Raw genomic sequence first — 19,275 nt, 5'->3', positions numbered from 1 at the left:
ATTTAGCTGGGGACTGGGAGGGTGGCAGGAGTCCATCTTAAACCTTTTGTTCACGCCAAAGTGCAATTTGTTGATTGACAGATGCTTAGGTGACGGAGCTGGAGGAGAATGGCAGGGCTTGTTTAGCATGCACATGAGCACACACAAAACCATTCGAGATTGGAATGGCTGCTTGAGCCAACTTGCTGCTAAGAGGCCACCTGGATGGTGGCATGAAGAACAAACTGTCCTTTCCCTCCCCACCACCCCATCCTAAGCAATTTAAAGTCCTTTACAAAACATGAACAAACATGCACTGCCATTTTGACAACAGGGACGTGCCTGTTTTGTCAGAATAATGATAGTAAGGTAAGAATATTGTCAACAGTGGTTAGGTTTTTGCCTCCCAAAAATCCCATTAATCCCAATTTCCCTCTGAACAATCCCCATTTGCCTTCTCAAATCCCAAATTTCCCTCTCAGAAAATCCCATTTTTTTTCCCTACCTCCCCGTTTTCCTCCCCAGATCCCCCATTTCCCTCCCAGAAAACCTCATTTCCCCCCAAAAAATACCCCATTTCCCCCCAAAGTCCCCATTTTCCTTCCAAAAACCCAATCCTCTCCCCCCAAAAATCTCCATTTCCCCTCTGGAAAAACCCATTTTTTTCTCTAGCCCCCCATTCCACCTAAAACTGTAACTGAGTAACTGAGAATTTCTGCTCACCGCAGTGTACAGTGAAGAACTGTATTAAAACAATTCCTTTAAAATATCTTGCCCTTTGCCATGTTTTAATGTAGTTTGATAAACTTGAAACTGTTAATTTACAGGATGGATTTTTGTCGTTGTTGTTCTTGTTCTTGATATTTGCTCGCAGCATAAAACCAAAATTTTTGTGTCCATATAATTTTCTTCATCGTGATGGGAGAACAGGAAGATTTTAAGTACTAAAAAAAGGATCTGTTACAAACCATCTTCCAGAAGTATAGTCCCAATTCATCCTACTGAAAGGCAGTTTCACTGCAGTGTGCAGAGGGCCAATATCCAGCTGATCCTGGTGACAGCAATGTTTCTGAAACTGAGTTAGTTTCTAAAATTATTCCAACAGTTACCAGCACTGCTTATGCATTATTTAGGATACAGATGGTCTCAGATAATTTCAAGTAATTTTATTAATTTTGTTGCATATTCCAAACACTGGGATAGCCTGCTAGAAGTGACAGGGAAACACAATTTATGTCCTCACTTAGAAAATCACCTCTTACTTTCCCTTCTGTTTTTCATCCTTCATCTCTGATGTTCAAGCCTTTGAGAAAGGGACCTTTTCCTCCTACCTGTACTTTTCTTGCTAGATCATAAATAATGTATCATAATAGAACACTTTGAAGTACTTTTATTGGCTGCTGGTGTCATCTTCAGTATTTATCTTGTCTATGCTTTACTCTGGTGTTTCCAAATGCAGTAAATCTAAGTCTTGGGTCTCATAAGACCTTAATCTTTATAATTTCATTGACTAAGAATTCAGGTGTACAATCCCACTTTTTCCTTCTCTCATATCTTAAGAGCTTTTACCATGTTGTAAGTTGTGCAAGACTACATTTGTTCTGCCTCCTTATTTTAGTTTCACTTTGAAAATTCCCCTCACTCCTCAAAGGTCTCATTTGCACTGCCTGTGGTGAAGCCAACCCATGGAGTTGTGGGATTGATTTGCATTCAGCAGCCTGGCTGACCTCAACCAGCCCTGACCGCTGTGGGGTGTGGATTCTGGACAATTTGGTATATCATTTGGATTGGAGGGTTTTTTAATTATTTCGAAAATGCACTCTGCCTGTGTCTCAAATATATACTCCCAAAAGGCCTGTGTGCTCCAGAATGAACCTATGTGTTCACTAGCATCCAAATCTTTTGTCATTTCGACAGTTAAATATGTAAGTGAGAAAACTTACAGATGTAAATACAGTCCAACTGGTTAAAGTTTTTCCTTTGAAATTATCATTTTAACGACGCAAAGTACATTTGCATTGGAAAGTGCTTTCAGAAACAGAAAGGGGTTTTTTTATCTTTCTTTTTTTTAAATTCATCATTTATTCAGGAAAAAATGTTTCAAGGGGTAATGGGTATGAATTTCCACAAGTGTTAGGGATAGATATGCTTATAATAAAAAATTAACTTCTGTAAATGAAAGAAAAAGCTGAAAAAGAAAGTACTATGGTGCTACAAAGAGAAGTAAAAATATATTCTTAACATGAACCACAAGAATGGTCTCTCTAAAAACCTGGAGAGGTTTATTTTTTTTTGTGAAAAAACTGTTTTTCATCTTGTGTTATTTTCTTATATCACTGTGGTTGCTTCACATCTCCTAAGTAATGCATACAGACTTTCACTAGAATGCAGTGTGCTTCAACTTCAAAATATGCATGTTCTCTGTCTAAAAACTTTTCAGTAGATCATAAAACTTGACTGAAGCCATCTGGTATATCTCTGTTTTCACACCGGTGTAAAACACAGTTTAAACTTCCAAAGAAGTTTGTGTTTTTCTCTATTTTATCTTGCATGATAGTAATGGAATCATGAATAGAAAATGTGGGAGCAGAAGGGATGTTTTGATTTGGTTTTTTTACATGCTGAGGTATCTCTCCTTTCTAAAACCAGTCTGCAATAAATGCACATGTGGATGTGATGACAAAAAAAGGTGATGCAGCCACCCAGGAGCTGCCTGGGTTTGTACATATTTAAGTCCACATGCCAGGCCGACTTAAAAACAAACCCTGTAGAGCTTTGTGGGCAGTTTAGACAAAAAGTCAGTTCCTAAGAGGGTGATCCACTGGAGCTGTGTGGGCACAGCATATAAATGGCTGTGGGCAGTGACAGCTATCATCATGAGTGACAGCCTGACGGGACACCCTTGTCCTGAGGATGCTTTTCCACCTGCAGCTAAAGACACTGTGGGTGGCCTGCAGTGCACAGGCAGGGCAGGACTCAAGCTCATGGCTCTGATTCAGATGCCACACACCTCAGCCCCTTTGCTGCCAGGACACAGATGAGGCAGCCTCAATCTCTACATATTTTCACTTTGATCAGTAGCCAAAATTCACTTGTTTCTTGACCTGCAGAAGGGGACTAGATATTCCCTCTTTTATGTACTGCAGGATACAGACAATGAACATCCAAGGTTTTGTGAATTACATCCAGAAGAAATGTGCTATGCAAACTTTATTAAGTAATAAATCTTTTCACGTGAGTTTTTTCATCCAGTCCCATTTTTACTGAATTAAATGGTTACTGTTTTGATAGCGATGACACTTAGAGCTGAGTTTTTAAACCAAGAGATTCATGTTCAGGAGTATAGCTCATGCTTTAAAGAAATTAATATATCAGCCACTCTGAGGCTTATGAAAAAAGATCAATCTGGTGGCGTATGAATTTCAGCACCTACTTTGCATGATTATAAAAATGCACAGGTAATGCAGATGTCTCTTGGATAACCCACTCACGGATGGGCTGGTGTTTCAGCTTACCCCTTTTTTGGTACAACTAACTCCCTGTAGACATTACATTGCATTGCTTCCCTCCATAGGATCTTTTCCTTCTTTGCTGCTGCAGTAGTCTTTATGTCTTGAAGTCTCTTTGTTCCTACATTTCCCTTTACTCAGTGCACATCCTGCAGCCTTCACTCATCCTCTATCCCAAAACACTGGTAACAAATAATTGAAAGTGTGCTACATTTTAGGTTGACTTCTGTATTTCACTCCTGTGACTTCATGCATGGTCAGCACTTTGCCAGTTTATGATAAACTGTCTCCCTCCTTACAAAACAGTTGCTGAATATGTGCAGGTGGACTCGATGATGAATGAATCTCATGCATCTGAGATACACCAGTGGTGGCACAGACTGTGCAGATCCTCTATAAAGAAAAAGGACTACTAAGGAGCTGCTAAGTACAAAAACATGCAGCAACCCTTCTCTCCTCGTACATTCATTTTCTGTTCCTATTGATTATAGAAAAGAGCAGCTGTATTGGATCACACCATTGATTCATCTGGCTTCATCTACTCTCTCTGTCTATGGCCAAAAACTGAAGATTAGATCTGAGTCAGAACAGAAGTTTATAAGATGCATTTCCTGAGTACTCACCCAGTTTCTGGGTTGTACTTTTGGGATACCCTTGCCCAGTGGTAGTTCAACATTTTATTATTAAATACATGTTTAAAAAGGAATCTATGGCATCCCTTGACAAGGAATTCAGCAGCATAATTTCACTTTTTGTTAAGAATCACATCCTTTTGACTTCACTCAGTATGTCCAGATTTTATGCTGCAAGAAGCAACAATCACTCCTTACATTCCTCATATTCATGCTTCAATCTTCCATTGCATTCTCCTTTTCAGCTTGGAAAGCCCACATCTTTTCTGGAGTTACCCATGTGTAAACCGTCCCACAACTTTGATGAATCACCTGCTGTAGCTGTTTCCTGTTCTGACAGACAATTTTTGAGGCGAGAGGACCGAATTTACACACAGTATTCAAAATGTGTTTGAAATGTGGACATATGCCATGGCATTATGAAGATCTGTACGGTTCTCTTTTCCTTTGTAATCCCTAACTTTTCATCTAATCTTTTTTATTACAGTTGAGCACAGAGCTGGCATTTTCATAGATTTATTTATTAGAACTCAAAAACCTTGCTCCTGGGTGGGAATGGTCAGGTCAGAGCTCATTTTGCTTATGAACTTAGGGTTTCTTTTTCCATGTGCATCACTCTCTTCTGAATTTCATCTGCCATTTTATTATCCAGTCAGTTGATCTCATGAAGTCCTTCCACAGTTCCTCACAGTTAGTTCTCCTTTTTTCCTCGCCTGATAAGCTTGCAAAACTTATCATGCACTCAGTGTCAACTGTGACTAAAGCACTGCAGCCTTGCCAGGCTGCCCATCAGCAGAGGTGGTGGCATGGGAGACTGCAGGACTTGGTAGGTCTTTACATGGAAATATGTGTTATTCAGAGAGAAAAATTATTGCATTCACTCTTTAACTAACGAGAGAACAAGTTTATAAAGCTTTAAATTTGTGAATTGATTATTTGCAATGTGGACATTTCAGACACTGAGAACAGTCTGTATGTGACCCTTGAAACAGAATTATGAAAGCTGAATATTTCAGTTATGTATTTATCATAACAACAATTGCGTTTTACAAATTATTATTCTGAATTATAAACTGTCTAGAAATCATTCTTAAAGAGATAAAATTTCCTTAATTATTTCATCAACGTGTTTAAACACTGAAATATGCCAGCTATTGTCTTCCTTGCGAGTTCCAATTACTTGAGAGTGCTAATAAATGTCTCCTATCAGCTGTTTTGCATGACTTTTGTATTCAGGATTGTGAGCTTAGAAAAACATCATGGAATAGTGATTATTGTTATCTTGGAATCTGAAGCACCATACTAGTATTTCTACCTATTTTAAAAGGAAGTAAGCAACATCTTTGAACTTCGCATATAAGTGTGGTAACAAGATTATACCTGAATACCTGATGGGAGGTTCTGATGCAGATTGCATTATGAAGTGTTTAATGAATTGTTTTAAATATATTATACTAAGGTTTATAGGATACAGTAGGCTCACAGTGATTGTTTTCTTAAAAAAAACCAGTAAGGTGGTTTGTGAGCGTAGATTAAAGGTGAGACATTTTCACTGACTGAGGAAAGAGAACTCAGTGTTTTATGGGCTTTTCCATCTTTGTATAATTTTATGAGCAAAATTCATTAGCTTTTATGTCAGTGCAGTTATTTGTATGTAGATATACTTGTGTGGGAGACATAGCTTAAAGATAAAATGCATGCATGAATATAGACATAGAGAGTATATTTTAAATATACAATTGCACACATCATAACTACATTCCTTTCCCTGTTCTATTGTGCAGCTCCACTGACCACAGTGCTTGAGGGACAAATTAGGACCACACAGTACAGGAGATGCTTCCAGCTGAAGAGATGCATTAGCAGAGATTCAGGGTATGTTTGAGAAAGCACTCTGCGATTAACAGGCCCAAGCTGGGGGCAGAAGAACATTTGTCTTGCTCGTTCCTATCTCTGCAAAAAAAACCCAAGATGAACCTTGTGCCTCAGCTCTGTCTTTCCAGTCTAGGCACTGAGAAGAAATGCAGAGCGTGGACCAGACAGGCTGAGGTCATAACACTTTTAAGACGTGCCATTTTATAAGCTTTAGAAGAAATGTAATTGCTACATTTCCTCTGTGAAATGGGCTTTTGTTGTTTTATCTAAGGTCTTGTTTCACTGCTTGAAAAGTCAATGTTGCAGGATTTTTTATTTTTTTTTTTGAGGACAGGAAATTCAGCTGTCTCTGGGCGAGCAGCACTGAAAGACAAAATCCCACAGCCCCTGGGGAATGTTTGTGAGCCTGAGTTACTTGTGGAACACCAAAGAAGGTGTAGGGTGGTCAGTAACTTTAGACACCCAAGCTGTGTGCTCTTCATCTCCATCTGGATGCCCTCTCTGTTCACACTACTTATACACGGTCCTAATACTCCTAATTTTAGGTGTTCCCGTGGAATTAGATGACTAAAGTAACTGAGAGTAGATGAATACCCTGGTGTAAATATAGTGGGAATTGACCAGCAAGTGAGGATTGATAATAAACACTGACAAACTCAAAGTTATAGCAGTTAGAGGAGTTCATTCTCAGAGCAGCTCAGTCCTCTCTTGTCAGCCAGAACCAATGAATTAATTCTCAAAATTTCCTGTGTTTCTCAAGATTTTATGCATTCAGTCAAAGTGAAATTTTTTGGAAGGACATTTCAGGGGAAGATCAACTTGAATAACGTAAGCAGTTGTAAACCTGATCACAATATATCTTACCAACCATGTCATGACTAACTAAGTCAATACTACAACTAATTTGTGATCATGATCATTAATGAAACATAGAAAATTCTGGTTTATTGCAAGGCTAGCTTGATGGCTCAGCAAATCAATGTCATGGATGTGGGAACCTTTAAAATGATAACAAGTATATTTTAGGACAAAAAATTGCAGTACAAAAATAGTCCATTTTTTCATTAATTATTTTCCATTTGTTTATTGGCACAGAATTATTCTGTGCAAACAGAATAATATTTTCTAGAAAAATACTATAAAGTTAATCTGTATTATTTTATTTTGTTAAAATTTTTAAACTTTTCTTTTGATCACATTTTAATAACCCTCATTTTCTGAACAGTATATAATATATATATATATTACTCTCTGAATAACACATGTATTACATATTACATAACAATATGTAAAGAAGTAGAAGATCTACTGAATTTCAATTTGTCAGGACCCTTTTGTAACCATGTTAGATTAGTATCCTCCAGGTGGCATTCAAGCAATCCCTACATGCGTGGAGGAGATTACTTTTCCTATATCAAAGCTTTCCTTAGTAGTTGCTGTGTTTTCATGGGGTTTTTTTTGCGTGGAGGAGATTACTTTTCCTATATCAAAGCTTTCCTTAGTAGTTGCTGTGTTTTCATGGGGTTTTTTTTGCCCAGGTTTCACCATATTTTGTACTGTTTGAGTACAGAGGGACTTGGGGTGATTTCCTGTTGTAGAAATTGTAAGGTGAAGGTGACAGAAACAGAGATCATTGCCAATTACTGAGACATGGGTCTAAATTAAGGGGTCTTACTGTTTGGTTTTGTTTATTTGTATGCCAAAGAACTTTAAATATGCTGTGTGTACACACTGGTTTTCTTTCCAGTCTCACAACTGAATCACAAAACAAAGTGTGATATTGGGCAGAGATAATTATTTTAAATATTTTAAAAAGGATTCAAAAAAGGAAGATATGAGACTGGATGTGGCACTTAGTGCCATGGTCTAGTAACCATGGTGGTAGTGGATCAAGGGTTGGACTTGATGATCTCAGAGGTCCCTTCAACCCAGCTGATTCCATGATTCTATGATTTACCTAATGATAAAAGAGGCTGAACAATATTTTGCTCATGAGATCGTTATTTCGTGCTTTATTCCAATGTAACAATATTGTTTGTAAGCAATAGTGTAATACTAGTGTCTGACCCTGGTGTTTAACATGAGCTGTCAAAGTGAAAGTTGTCTACATTCTCAAGTTCTGCTTTTGTGCATGCTCTGGATCTCCTCTGCTTTTGACAGTGTTAAAGGGGATTGGGCACAGAGCATAATTTAACTCTAAATGTCATTCTGAGGATTGGGCACTTCAAAGTGAGACCCCAAAGCACTCAGCTCCACATCCCTAATGTTCTGTGTGGACAGGAGCCATCAGTCCTTACAAGCACCTACTGAAGCTGTATAGCTGGGTATTTTCTCTCTGTAAAATTTCTGCAGTGCAAGAGACTCTTTAGGGATAGATAAAAGCTTATCCCAGAATCAAGCTGTATGTATTCAGTAGTATGTTAGTTAATAAGGTATGTTTTCTCTGTTTCTTGCACCAATGTCTGTCAACTTCCTAAGTTTTTGGAGGCCACAGAATTTTGATGGTCTTCTTTAGAAAATGACCAGTGCAAAGTCTGCACGTGTCAGCAGGTTACCTAGACTTTGTTCCTTGGACAAGAAGAGCTTGTGAAGGACAGCAGTGCTCAGCTTTCCTCCTCAAACCTTCCTGCTTTTTTTTTTCTTCCTGTAGGAAACACCTTTGTTGTGTCGCTTTGGCATAGAGATAGGAGATGAGGAACAGACTTGGAAAAGAGATAGAAGGGCAAAGTTCAGCACACAGAATGCTGAAGAACACAAAAACTGAGTAAGGCAGTGTCAAGGAAAAAAACTGAAACACCTAAGTGGCATAATGGAAGAGTTCTGAGAATTCAGAGGCTCTTACTAGGAGGGCAGTCATAGGATAATTAATTTCTTGGAAATAAAAGACAGGATCCTTAAGCTAAGAGATGCATTGACCTGGAAGTGTGAATGTTCAGGTTTCTTTCTCACATAAATCTCTGTCAGAAGGTTGCCTACCCATGAGGATGGATATGCCTAGTAACTATTAAACCACAAGCTTCAGGGCATGACCTAACTAGTAGCAAATAGTTGAAGAAGCTTCCCTTTTGAAAGGTTATTCCATAATTGCCCAGGCTTCCACAAACCTTCCTTTGAAACATATTTTACTGCCTATAATCCAATCAATTTCTAGGCTACCTTTCTTTCTAGGTGTTTTAATTTTTATACAAGTCAGAAAGGTGAAAACTCTTTAGATCCCAGTGGTTTTTCAACTCTGCAGTTTTGTGTTTGTGAATTAAAGCAACTCAATCTTCTTGAAAGAAGAAAACACAAAAAAGACATTTATCTTTCAAATGCATTTAATATTAGTGTGATATGTTTTCAGAATATGTGCACAGTAGTCCGGAAAGAGCCACTGACCTCTTCTGAACCTCAGGTCCTAGACATAACAGAAATTAGAGGCTGGTGGCTCTTTGCTTTTAGGGTTGATTTTCCCCGATGCCTCCAAGTGTCATTGCTTCTATCCATCACCTTGAGATCCTGTCCTCAGTCACAGACCTGTGCAAACATCCCCATGATCTAAGTAAAAGAAGACATAAATGATCATTGACTTCAGAGCCTGTACCTCTGTATTTTGTCTACGGTTTCCTGATGACTTGACCGTGCTACTTCTGTTCATAAATTCTCTCCTTCTGCCATTCACAGAAAGCAGGAGGTAATTACTTCAACTTACCTTTAGACTGCTATTATTTGCACATAAGCAGAGTGCACCATCTTTCCTTGATCTCACCTCGGGAGTGTCCTATTAACTATTCTTTTCCAGTTCTTTATATCTTTCCTTTGTATTTCCAGTACACTCAGAACTTCTCCAAAAAGTTAATGGGGTTGAGCCAATGCAGTTGTATCAGTTTCAGTACTCCAGCTAACTGGCTAATCCAGATATGTCCCTGTGACACTGTGTTGGATCATATAGATATACCCAACTGAAAAAAAAAAAAAAACAACAAAACAACAAACCACTATATTTAGGATGTTGACATGTCTAAAATTGCTCTTGCCTTGCTCTAGAAAAAGAAGCTCCAGAGCTGATTTTATAACAAGTTTCTGAGCTAATGGCAGTGAAACATGTATTGAATGTTGTGGCTAAAACTAGGGGATACATTTGATTAATTGGCACAAGTTCAGCATCAAATCTTCCAGCTACAGAGGGATTTGAAACCACTTGCCAAAATTAAGTTTTTTAATTATTTGATTCAAGTTAAATTCTACCCTACTGGAGTAGAAATTAAGCACCTAATATACATTTCACAGCAGCAGTGCTTTTCAGTGATTCATGTGCAGCAAGTACAAACCATTGACTTACTGGCCTTCTAGAAGTGTTTCTTGTCTGTATGCCAGAGTTTTAAAGGGTGTGCTTTTCTGTACATCTACATATTAAAGATTTAAAAGATACTTGACCCTATGTAAAACAGAGATAGACTAAACCTTCTGAGTCTTTTTAGCATTTAGGTAGTATATAACATATTACGTCATTTTGTTTGCATCATCACTGGAGGAATTAATTTATGAAGGTACATTTATTTAGCATCACTAGGATTTATAAAATGCTTTGTCAAAATCAACATTTGTGTGGAAATTGTTCGAGGATGTACATTTTAAGTCAGAGTCCAGTGTTTTTCCATGCACTTACACATATTCAGTCAAAATGTTGAAGTACAGTAGCTCTGACATTCTCTGCACATGCCAACAAACGCAGCTTTTACAGAAGGGTCACAGAAGATGTTCAAATAAAATATTCATAATTTTCTTGGTTAAAGGAAAACCCCTTTCAGACCTGTAAAGTACTGTTTGACAAAAAATTACTTACAATCTGATCTAGTCTCATATTTTGGTATAAACAGGAGCAGGAAAGATTTGCTGAAATGCGTGTACATTTTATGTTTGCCTTTGTTACATCACAGGACAAGTAGCAATTAATGGACTGAAAAGATTGTAGATTTCCTAGTGCTTTTTAACCTGCTTATTTCACTTTCAAGCTCCTGAATCAATTTAGCAGCAGGAAGTTCTGCAGAGCAATTTGGTTCCAGTTGACCCTGAAGGGGTTGTTGCTGAATGAGGCTTAGTTACAGCTCTGTTTCCATAATGACACCTTGCTGCAATAAATGACACCTTCTTAACCTCAAGTTGTATTTCAAATAAATTCGTAGCAATTCCCAAGCTACATCAGGAGGCTGAAAACAAAGTTCTCCGGAGAAATGTATCCCCACAGGTTGTCCCCATATCACAGGGCACCTACCAATGCTGGCATGGTATTTTTAACTTATGTTGGCTGGAACACATCTTTCTTCACGCTGATTAACATCGTTATAGTAGCAATCTGAGTCTGCTGAGAAACTAATTTCTCCCTCCTCCTTCTCTTTTAGCATAGATTTCCTAAAAAAGGAAACCTTGTAAGCCACTCTGCCTTCTTTCCTAGAGGAATCCTGCATGTCAGGAACAGTACCCCAGGAGGGCACACACAGCAACAGTCGGTGACTTGCCCAATGTCTGAGCCAGGAGGAACAGTGAACAGCACAACACGTAACATGTGAGCTCGTGAAAGCAGCAAATCTGATGTTTAAGGACATAGTGTTCTGTTGCTCCCACTCTAGGTGCCACATCAGGGTTTATAACTGTCATAAGAGGTCGTAGGAAGGGGAGTGACTTGCCTCTTACACCCTCCCCTGTGCCAGCAAACAGCCTGTTACTTGATCCAGAAAAAAATTCCTGACAGAAGCAAATGAAGTGAAGGGCTTTTTTTCCCCCAGTTACTGTGTTCTTGCTGTGCCATTCAGCCCCATAGGTTATTGAAACCTGGTGTAGGATGATAATACCAATCCCACACAACCTTAGTGGTGTCTTTTGCCAAACAAGGAGAGAGAAGCTCTGGTTTTGGGAGAACTGTTCCCTCAGGAATCTCAGTGACCTGTTAGATCTTTAAGCCACTCATTGTCTCCTGCTGCTCCAGCCATAAAAGGCAATGTAATGGAGCCAAGAATCTGCTTAGGCTGATCAAAATCCCGTTGGTTGTCAGAGGCTGTTGATTTGACATTATTTCCATTTATGTGACAGGCAACTCATTTTATTTTTGCCCACTATGATTTTTTGAACTGAATTTATTCTTCTTCCTTCAGCAATACAGAGCATATGAAGTAACTCCTTAAAACATACATTTATGTAAAGCATTTATGTGTTTTTTTAAAGTGCTATTATTTGAAGAAACCTTGTAATTAAAATATTTTGAATTGTTCGCTATGTAATAAATTATGTCAAGTATCTCACATTACTTTTTACCTCTGAGGGTTTTGCACTTCAGAGAGAGCAAAACATTCACACAGACTGAGTGACAGCTGATATTTTACACAATTATTTTAAATATCTTCTACTAAAATCCACTTTGAAGAATCAGAAACTGAGTAGGTCCTGTAAGAAGTAAAGATCTAGGAGTGCTTCTGTCTCAATCTTGCAAAATGAAGAATGGCAGCACATTCTGTAAGTAAAAGAAAATCTGTAGTATTGCAAAATAGTGTGGATGAATAATTACTGTCTTCTTACATAGGATCAACAATAGATGAAAGAGAAATTAGGCAGCAAGGAAGAGAGAATTGCATTATGGAACATAGTAAGAAAAAGGTTATGTTGATGAATCTACATTTACCGTGGAGGAAATTTGGGGTTTGCATCTGTCATGACCTTTAGCCCACAGCACTGTAGCAGAATCCATTTTTTGACAAGGTTATTGGGGTTAGTTGGCTTCCTTCCACCATTTCTGAGCAAGCAAAGAAAATCTTCAAGGAGAGAGAATTTAGGATGGAGGGAGACATGATAATTATGACTTGCTGGAGGCCTATTTTCAGTAGAGGAAGTGCTTCAAAAGAAGCACTACTATGCTGTCTTTTGAAAGCAAACCTTTAGGGAACTAGTGTAAGAAAATGAAATTAAAACCATTTTTTTTTCACTCTAAACTTGTTAATTTGCTGACTCTAATGCCTTGTCAGGGAAACACCATGCTCAACTTTGAACTCCAAGGTTAGTGCCACTAATAGTCTCCCCTCCAAGCATTGTAACTGTGAGTTACCACTGAAATGATTAAACAGATAAGAGACTCTACTATGTGAAGAATCAAATATCTTATCTGGTCATTGTGCTAATTGAAAGCAACCTTGTATGGTAAGAAAACAAATTCTTACTGAATTCAGCATAAACCCAAAGATGTTTCATCCATGTGGACACCTTTAATATACAGAAAGATGGGTTATGAACTGGGGTATTTTATAAAAGTTTAATTTCTGTTCATATTTCTGTGATTTTTCCACGTAAACTTGTACTTAGTTTTTAGTCTTTTATATTCTCAAGCCCACACTTCTAACAAGACAGTGCCCATGTATTGCAAATAATGGAAGTTACTGACATTCACATTGTATGTTAGGGTAGCTCGGTCAAAAGATTAAAGAAAATCTCTAGAGCACAAACAGAAAATAATATAAACATGGGCCTCCTGGATCCCTATCACACTGCCTGCTCATTAAAGAGTCTGTCTTCCCTTATCCTACAAAGATAGCAACAGAAAGATGAACAAACAAACACAAAAGAAAGAAAGGATGGACTGATCTCTGCTGGTGGACTAATAATCGTTTAATGGGAACAAAGAGTGCTCTGGATGATGGGCAGCACAACCACACCCTTGCCAGCTGACCCATCAAATGTGTCAGGGGTGGCATTAGGAACAATCACTGATCAGGAAATGTTGCTTCATTACTTCCAGTTCTGTTACTGGAGTAAAATACCTCCTCTGAGAAAGCATCTTTTTACTGCTTATTGCCTTCCTAATAGACTTTCTAGAATCAGAAGTAAAATCAATATTTTTCTTGCTGTGCCCTGAAATAACATCCTTTTTCAAGTGTGGGATCGTTAATAAAATCTCAGTCTTCTTTTTATTTCTATGTATAATATAAAATCATACTCAGGATCCAATAGTATGGGAATTCTAATATAGTTACAGAACTTAGGCTGGTGAAACACTGTATAAATACAACAGCATTTTCTGGTATAGAAAAATTGCAAAGAGAGTTTTTACCATCCAGAAAAACACTTGAAAATCGGACCTTGGTACATCTCTATTCTGTTTCATTAACCTCCTAACATTTTTGTTCAATGGGTGTGGGATTATTAGATAACCATAACTTCTACAGTGTTAAGCAGAGTTTACTGTGTGGTTTAATTTGTGCCATTAACCTGTGATATAAGCTTGAAAAAGTCCTTTCCTCCTAATGAACAAGAAAACAAGCTTTCTCTTGTTTTCTGACTAACAAATACAAACATGAAACCCAACTCAACAAGTAAATTAATCCTTACACCATTAATATCTCTTCCACTCTCAACTGTCAGAAAACGTGGTAAACCCCTAAATTTTGGTGAGTATGGTCTTTCCTGAACCTTGAAGCAGGTAGAGGTCTGAAGGAAAGAATACCCTGTAATTATGCAATTCACATTATTATTGGTAATGGTAGAGGTATAGAAACATCTTTGGTTTCTTTTCACCAAAGAAATAAGATTTGAAATGAGGTAACAAGGGGGGGACTATTCCATGCACAGACAGATGTCAGGTGAGCTTTGGTTGTCACCTGCTATTGGGTCTGAAGCTTCTTCATTGTGAATGGGCATCACATAAAAGTTGTTCAGTCCTAGAAAAGGGAGACAAATGCTGGCAGTTCTTTGCCTACTTTAACCAGTATGAAAAAAGAAAAAAGACAGTTAGAAAATGCTCTAAAGAAAAAAAGCTTCAGAAGCCCTACAGATCATCTATTTTGAAATCAGACACTTAGAGATAATGGAAGTCGTCTTTAGAAAAAGAGAAAAGACTCTGTAATCCAGTCATCATTTAAAATACACATTTTCTGTCCTGTATATAGCATATGAGAAAAAAAGAATTGTGATAGAGAGAAGGCAAATACATTTAGAATAAAATACAATAAAGTAGGAATAAAATAAAATAATAAAATAATAAAATAATAAAATAATAAAATAATAAAATAATAAAATAATAAAATAATAAAATAAGGAATGAACTTTCATTATTCAATAAAAATTTGAAAAGACCGAGAAACTTTTCAGACTGATTTAAATGAGGAGCTCACCTCATTGAAGATGACTCGTTGTAATTCAATAAATTTATAACAGTATAGAAGAAAACAGAGAGCAGATGGTGCAAAGAATCCTCAGTGCAAAACACAGATCAGGGCTGAGCTCAGAAACCACCCTTCAGCCTAGGACCAAGAGCAAGAAAATGCTGCCATTAAAGTGATTAAAAGCCATGCTGAGTTTCTAAGCATTTATTTTTTTTCAAATGGTTTCATTGGGAACCAAATTAGAGTTCTCCTGTAGCTACTGGATTTGAAACAACTAATTAAAAGAACGTCCCATTGATTCATCATAGGAACATTAGAGTAGTCTTTAGAAATGGGAAAATAGGATTTACCTATCTTACAATTGTCTGGCTAAAAAGAGCTTTAGCAATAAATGGATAGGATCTTTAGGGTCTAATTGACTTCTGCTCTAGTGAGCAACAGTTAGAAGAGGCTGAAATTTCTCCATAGAAAGCAGTGCCTTTAGTAGCACTTCACAACAAAAGAAATAGAAACTGAGCTGGCTGCAGCTTTTAATTACTTGGTTTTATTCATCTCTTTCTTCCTACAATAAATTTCTGGCTGGAATCCTGTATGACAAATGCAGGAGCATCCTTCTGCACAGGTAAGAAATGGTCAGTGGTGGTTCCTTTGTGTCTTTTTGTTAAAAAATACACTTTTTTTTTTTTAGCAGTACCCTAATACAAATACAAATGCTTCTCATAGTCATAGCCCTATCTACACACCTCTGCATTTTGGTTCAGAGGATTCAGTGCTGGCACAGTGCTACAGGTGTGATGTGAGCCTTCCTGGGGGGGGGGTTCGGTTTCAAGTGTAGGTCAAGCACAGCTGGTTTAGGAGAGATCTAAAATAATTTACTTACCTTAATTTGCTACTGAGTTGTTTCCCAGAAAGCAGACTTGGGTTCTTTCTTATACTGAACTTTTGAGAGGACCTTCTGATGTGCCAGGACTGTGCTTTGACATGCAGTTCCTCAAATGGAAGAGTTACTGCCGTGAGCTCAGGCTGAAAGCATGTAGAAATTGCTGAATATATTTGGAAGTCAGAACACAAAGAAAAATCCCCATCTTGAGTACATATGAAAAGCTTATAGAGGTTGGGTCATAATTTGAAGACACGTTATATCAGCGATCTGTACTTTAAAAGCCTAGGAGGGCCAAGAATACCCTTTTATCTACAGCTTAACCTGATGTTTTCTGTAATCCATCTTAATCACTTCACAAGGTTTGGGTTGTCCAACCAGGGAACCCCCAAATGCAGTGAGATGAAGCCACAATGTGCTGGGAAGGTGTTCCTGCTGAGATCCATCACCCAGGAGCAGGCACACAGGGTGCACCAGCTGTATCTGGAAGGTTGCTACAGCTCCCTCAGCCCCACCTGTAAATCACAGCTCAATACCGGTGAATGACTCAAAATAACAAGAAGTAAACAAATTTAAGAGAGCAATGCCCTCCTAGGGCCTTGATCAGTGTTTGGCAAATACAAATCCATGTTTACTACCTCCTGATTTCCTTTAAACAGATCTTTCTTTGTATCTTGCTTGGAGTAGCTGATTTTGCCCCACAGAAATACTACAAGAGCTCAGCTTCACCCTCAGTTTCAAGAGTAAAAATTTCATGTCAGCTGAGGGAGTAGCTATACATACCCAGGGATCACATTGTGGTCCAAATCCTATGAATTCATTTATTTGTTTGTATTGTATTCTGTTCAGTTATTTACATTATGCTTTTTAAGGACTTCCTGAAAACTGGGTTAATCTTTTATTCAGCATGGCAGGAAATCTTATTTTTTTCTCTGATACCCTCACATCAGACCTGTGGTTAAAATGGCATTAAGTACAAGGGTAGAACGATTTCCTGTATAAGCTCTGTGTAGTCCACTTAGCACTTTGGTAGTTTTTTTTCATTTGGTATTACATGTTGAGTTGAGGTTTTTTTCACATCAGAGAGGACCTGACTATTATCCCACAGAATAGTTATCCAAAGGGAGGAGAGACGGTGGATGGAAGTTTGTTTTCTCTCTCAGATAGTGTATTATTACAGAGAAAGATGTGCATGTCTGTGTGTAGAGTTTCCCTTTTTTCGAAGCCAAACAACCAGTTTTGTTTTCTTCAGCGTTTGTTTGCATTCTAGAATGTATTTATTGTTTTCATTTCTTAAACTTCCTGAAATATTTACAGGAAAGAAAACTGAAGCGTGAAATTTTGTGCTTAGAAGCAGATTCTTATTTCTAGGGAGACTCTTTCATTCAAAAGATAAAACCAGAAGTCATAAAAATGTGTTATTTTTAGGAGAATGCTCCATGGAAATTTAGAAGACGTTAAGTAAGATTCATAACAGAGAGGAATGGGGGAGGGGGTGTAATAAACTGATATTTTTTAGTGGAAAGACAGATAGTGAAAGCTGTGAGCCAGTTATGGTAATGGGTTTGTTCAGCTTACTCAGCTGTGTTTAAGACCGTTGAACAACATGACTGGTTTTCCTGCAATATTTGGGAAAGCTGCATGTCAATACTGTCAAAACAACATCAGCATCTGGAGATTATTAGACCTCCTTTGACATGCCTGACCAGATTAATAAAATAAACAAAGATTGTTTTCTAGAATGTTATTTTTCACCATTTTGAAGTTACTGCATAGATAACTCTGTATCTTCAGTCCTAAAAGGGCAGAAAAACTATTTCTTAAAATTGGTTAAACCTGTAGTGAGATAATTTGGCTCTTGGGTGCATCCATTCCATGTGTGTTGGATCCCAGAAGCGGCAGGTGGGTTTGAGGGCACCTTTACCCCCACAGTTTGCCCACAGCTCAGTCCCTGACAAGCTGGCTCTTCCATGCACACGCACACCTCACCAAAGGGCTGAATTCCCTGCTGCTGCTAGCCCAACTCGCAGAAATACCCCAAAGAGTAAATTTGAATGTACATTGTGCACATTGGAATTATACCATTAAATGAAGATTAACCTGAATGTAGAATTTACTGTCTCTGAAATGTGGTTCTGCTCTGGACAAGATGCCCTCGGAGCCAGCAGTGCCACCTGGTTGTGCCCAGCCAGTTGTAGGGACCAGCACAGGCATTTCTTTCTGTATTTTTGCATACAGACATTTTTCAGGAGCTGCTCTGCACTTCAACAAAGGAGTTACTAGTGTGTGCTTGAGACATTAATTCCAGGTTATATGGTTTCCCTGAGAATTGCCATCTGTCATGCTTTGCTGTCTGGAGGTCACTCAAAGTCACCTCGGGTTGGTGTCCTCAGACTGTAGGTTGAAAGGATAAACCGTGTGCTTCGTCTTTAACCCTTAGTTATCCTTTTCCCTTTCAGCACCCACCTTGATAGGTATGGTAAGGAAGGACTGGGCTTCCCAAAACAGCATTGCCCTCTCCTGGCAAGAGCCGGACTTTCCCCATGGAGCAATTCTGGACTACGAGATCAAGTACTATGAGAAAGTAGGTCTCACTTACAGCATCACCCAAACTCAGATCCTAAAGATCAATGTGTTTTATATTTTTAATAGTATTTTTTAAAAACACTTTAAACTTTTCACTTGATCCCACACGCAATGCTATGTATGCTAAAGTAGACGTTTTATTTTGTACTGGATTTTTTTGTTGTTTACTTCTAACTTGTTAACGACTGCCTTGTTTCACATCAGAATAAAGTAGAACAGCAAGCAGACCGTATATATACTTGTCAAATGGTAGCCACATTTACAAACGTGGGTAAATGGATCATATGCTTGAACATATTTTGATTTATGGACTCTAAAAACGTCACATTAGAATGACACTGAAGCAGCAGAATTAAGGCGAATGGGAACATGATTTCATTTGCTAAATAAAGCAATAATCTGTGCTTAAAGGACAGAAATACAGTCATGAAAGAAAGATTTGGGGATGTTAGGCTCTGTAAGTAACTGAGGATTTTCTTCCTTGACTGCACTTCTCTATTGCTGCAGCTTTAATGATGCAGAAAAAAAGGGTAAAATGGGAAAGAAATCCAAACAATTTCGATAGCAGTGTTAGAGGGAGAAGACAGATTGCTTAGAATATTTGGTAGCCAAAGCAAGGAAACCCTACTTTCCTACACTAGAGGAAGTCCTTCAGGTTTTAATCCATTACCATAGTAAACCACAGCATG

At 38.1% G+C, this 19,275-nt stretch overlaps 1 protein-coding gene across 3 annotated transcripts in view; it reads left to right on the top strand.

The window, feature by feature from the left end:
• EPHA6 (EPH receptor A6) overlaps nucleotides 1-19,275 on the top strand; it is a 405,075-nt gene that overhangs the window by 245,216 nt on the left and 140,584 nt on the right. For all 3 annotated transcript variants that reach the window (XM_029961479.1, XM_029961480.1, XM_029961478.1), the window contains exon 5: nucleotides 18,460-18,584. In XM_029961479.1, the coding sequence (XP_029817339.1) occupies nucleotides 18,460-18,584 (125 nt within the window). The remainder of the gene's footprint in view (nucleotides 1-18,459; nucleotides 18,585-19,275) is intronic.

This window comes from Manacus vitellinus, unplaced genomic scaffold (genome assembly GCF_001715985.3).
Source record: "Manacus vitellinus isolate BGI_N305 unplaced genomic scaffold, ASM171598v3 scaffold_35_pilon, whole genome shotgun sequence".
Taxonomy (NCBI): Eukaryota; Metazoa; Chordata; class Aves; order Passeriformes; family Pipridae; genus Manacus; species Manacus vitellinus.
Note: the sequence above shows the minus strand (reverse complement) of the source record. Positions and strands in the feature narration are given on the sequence as shown.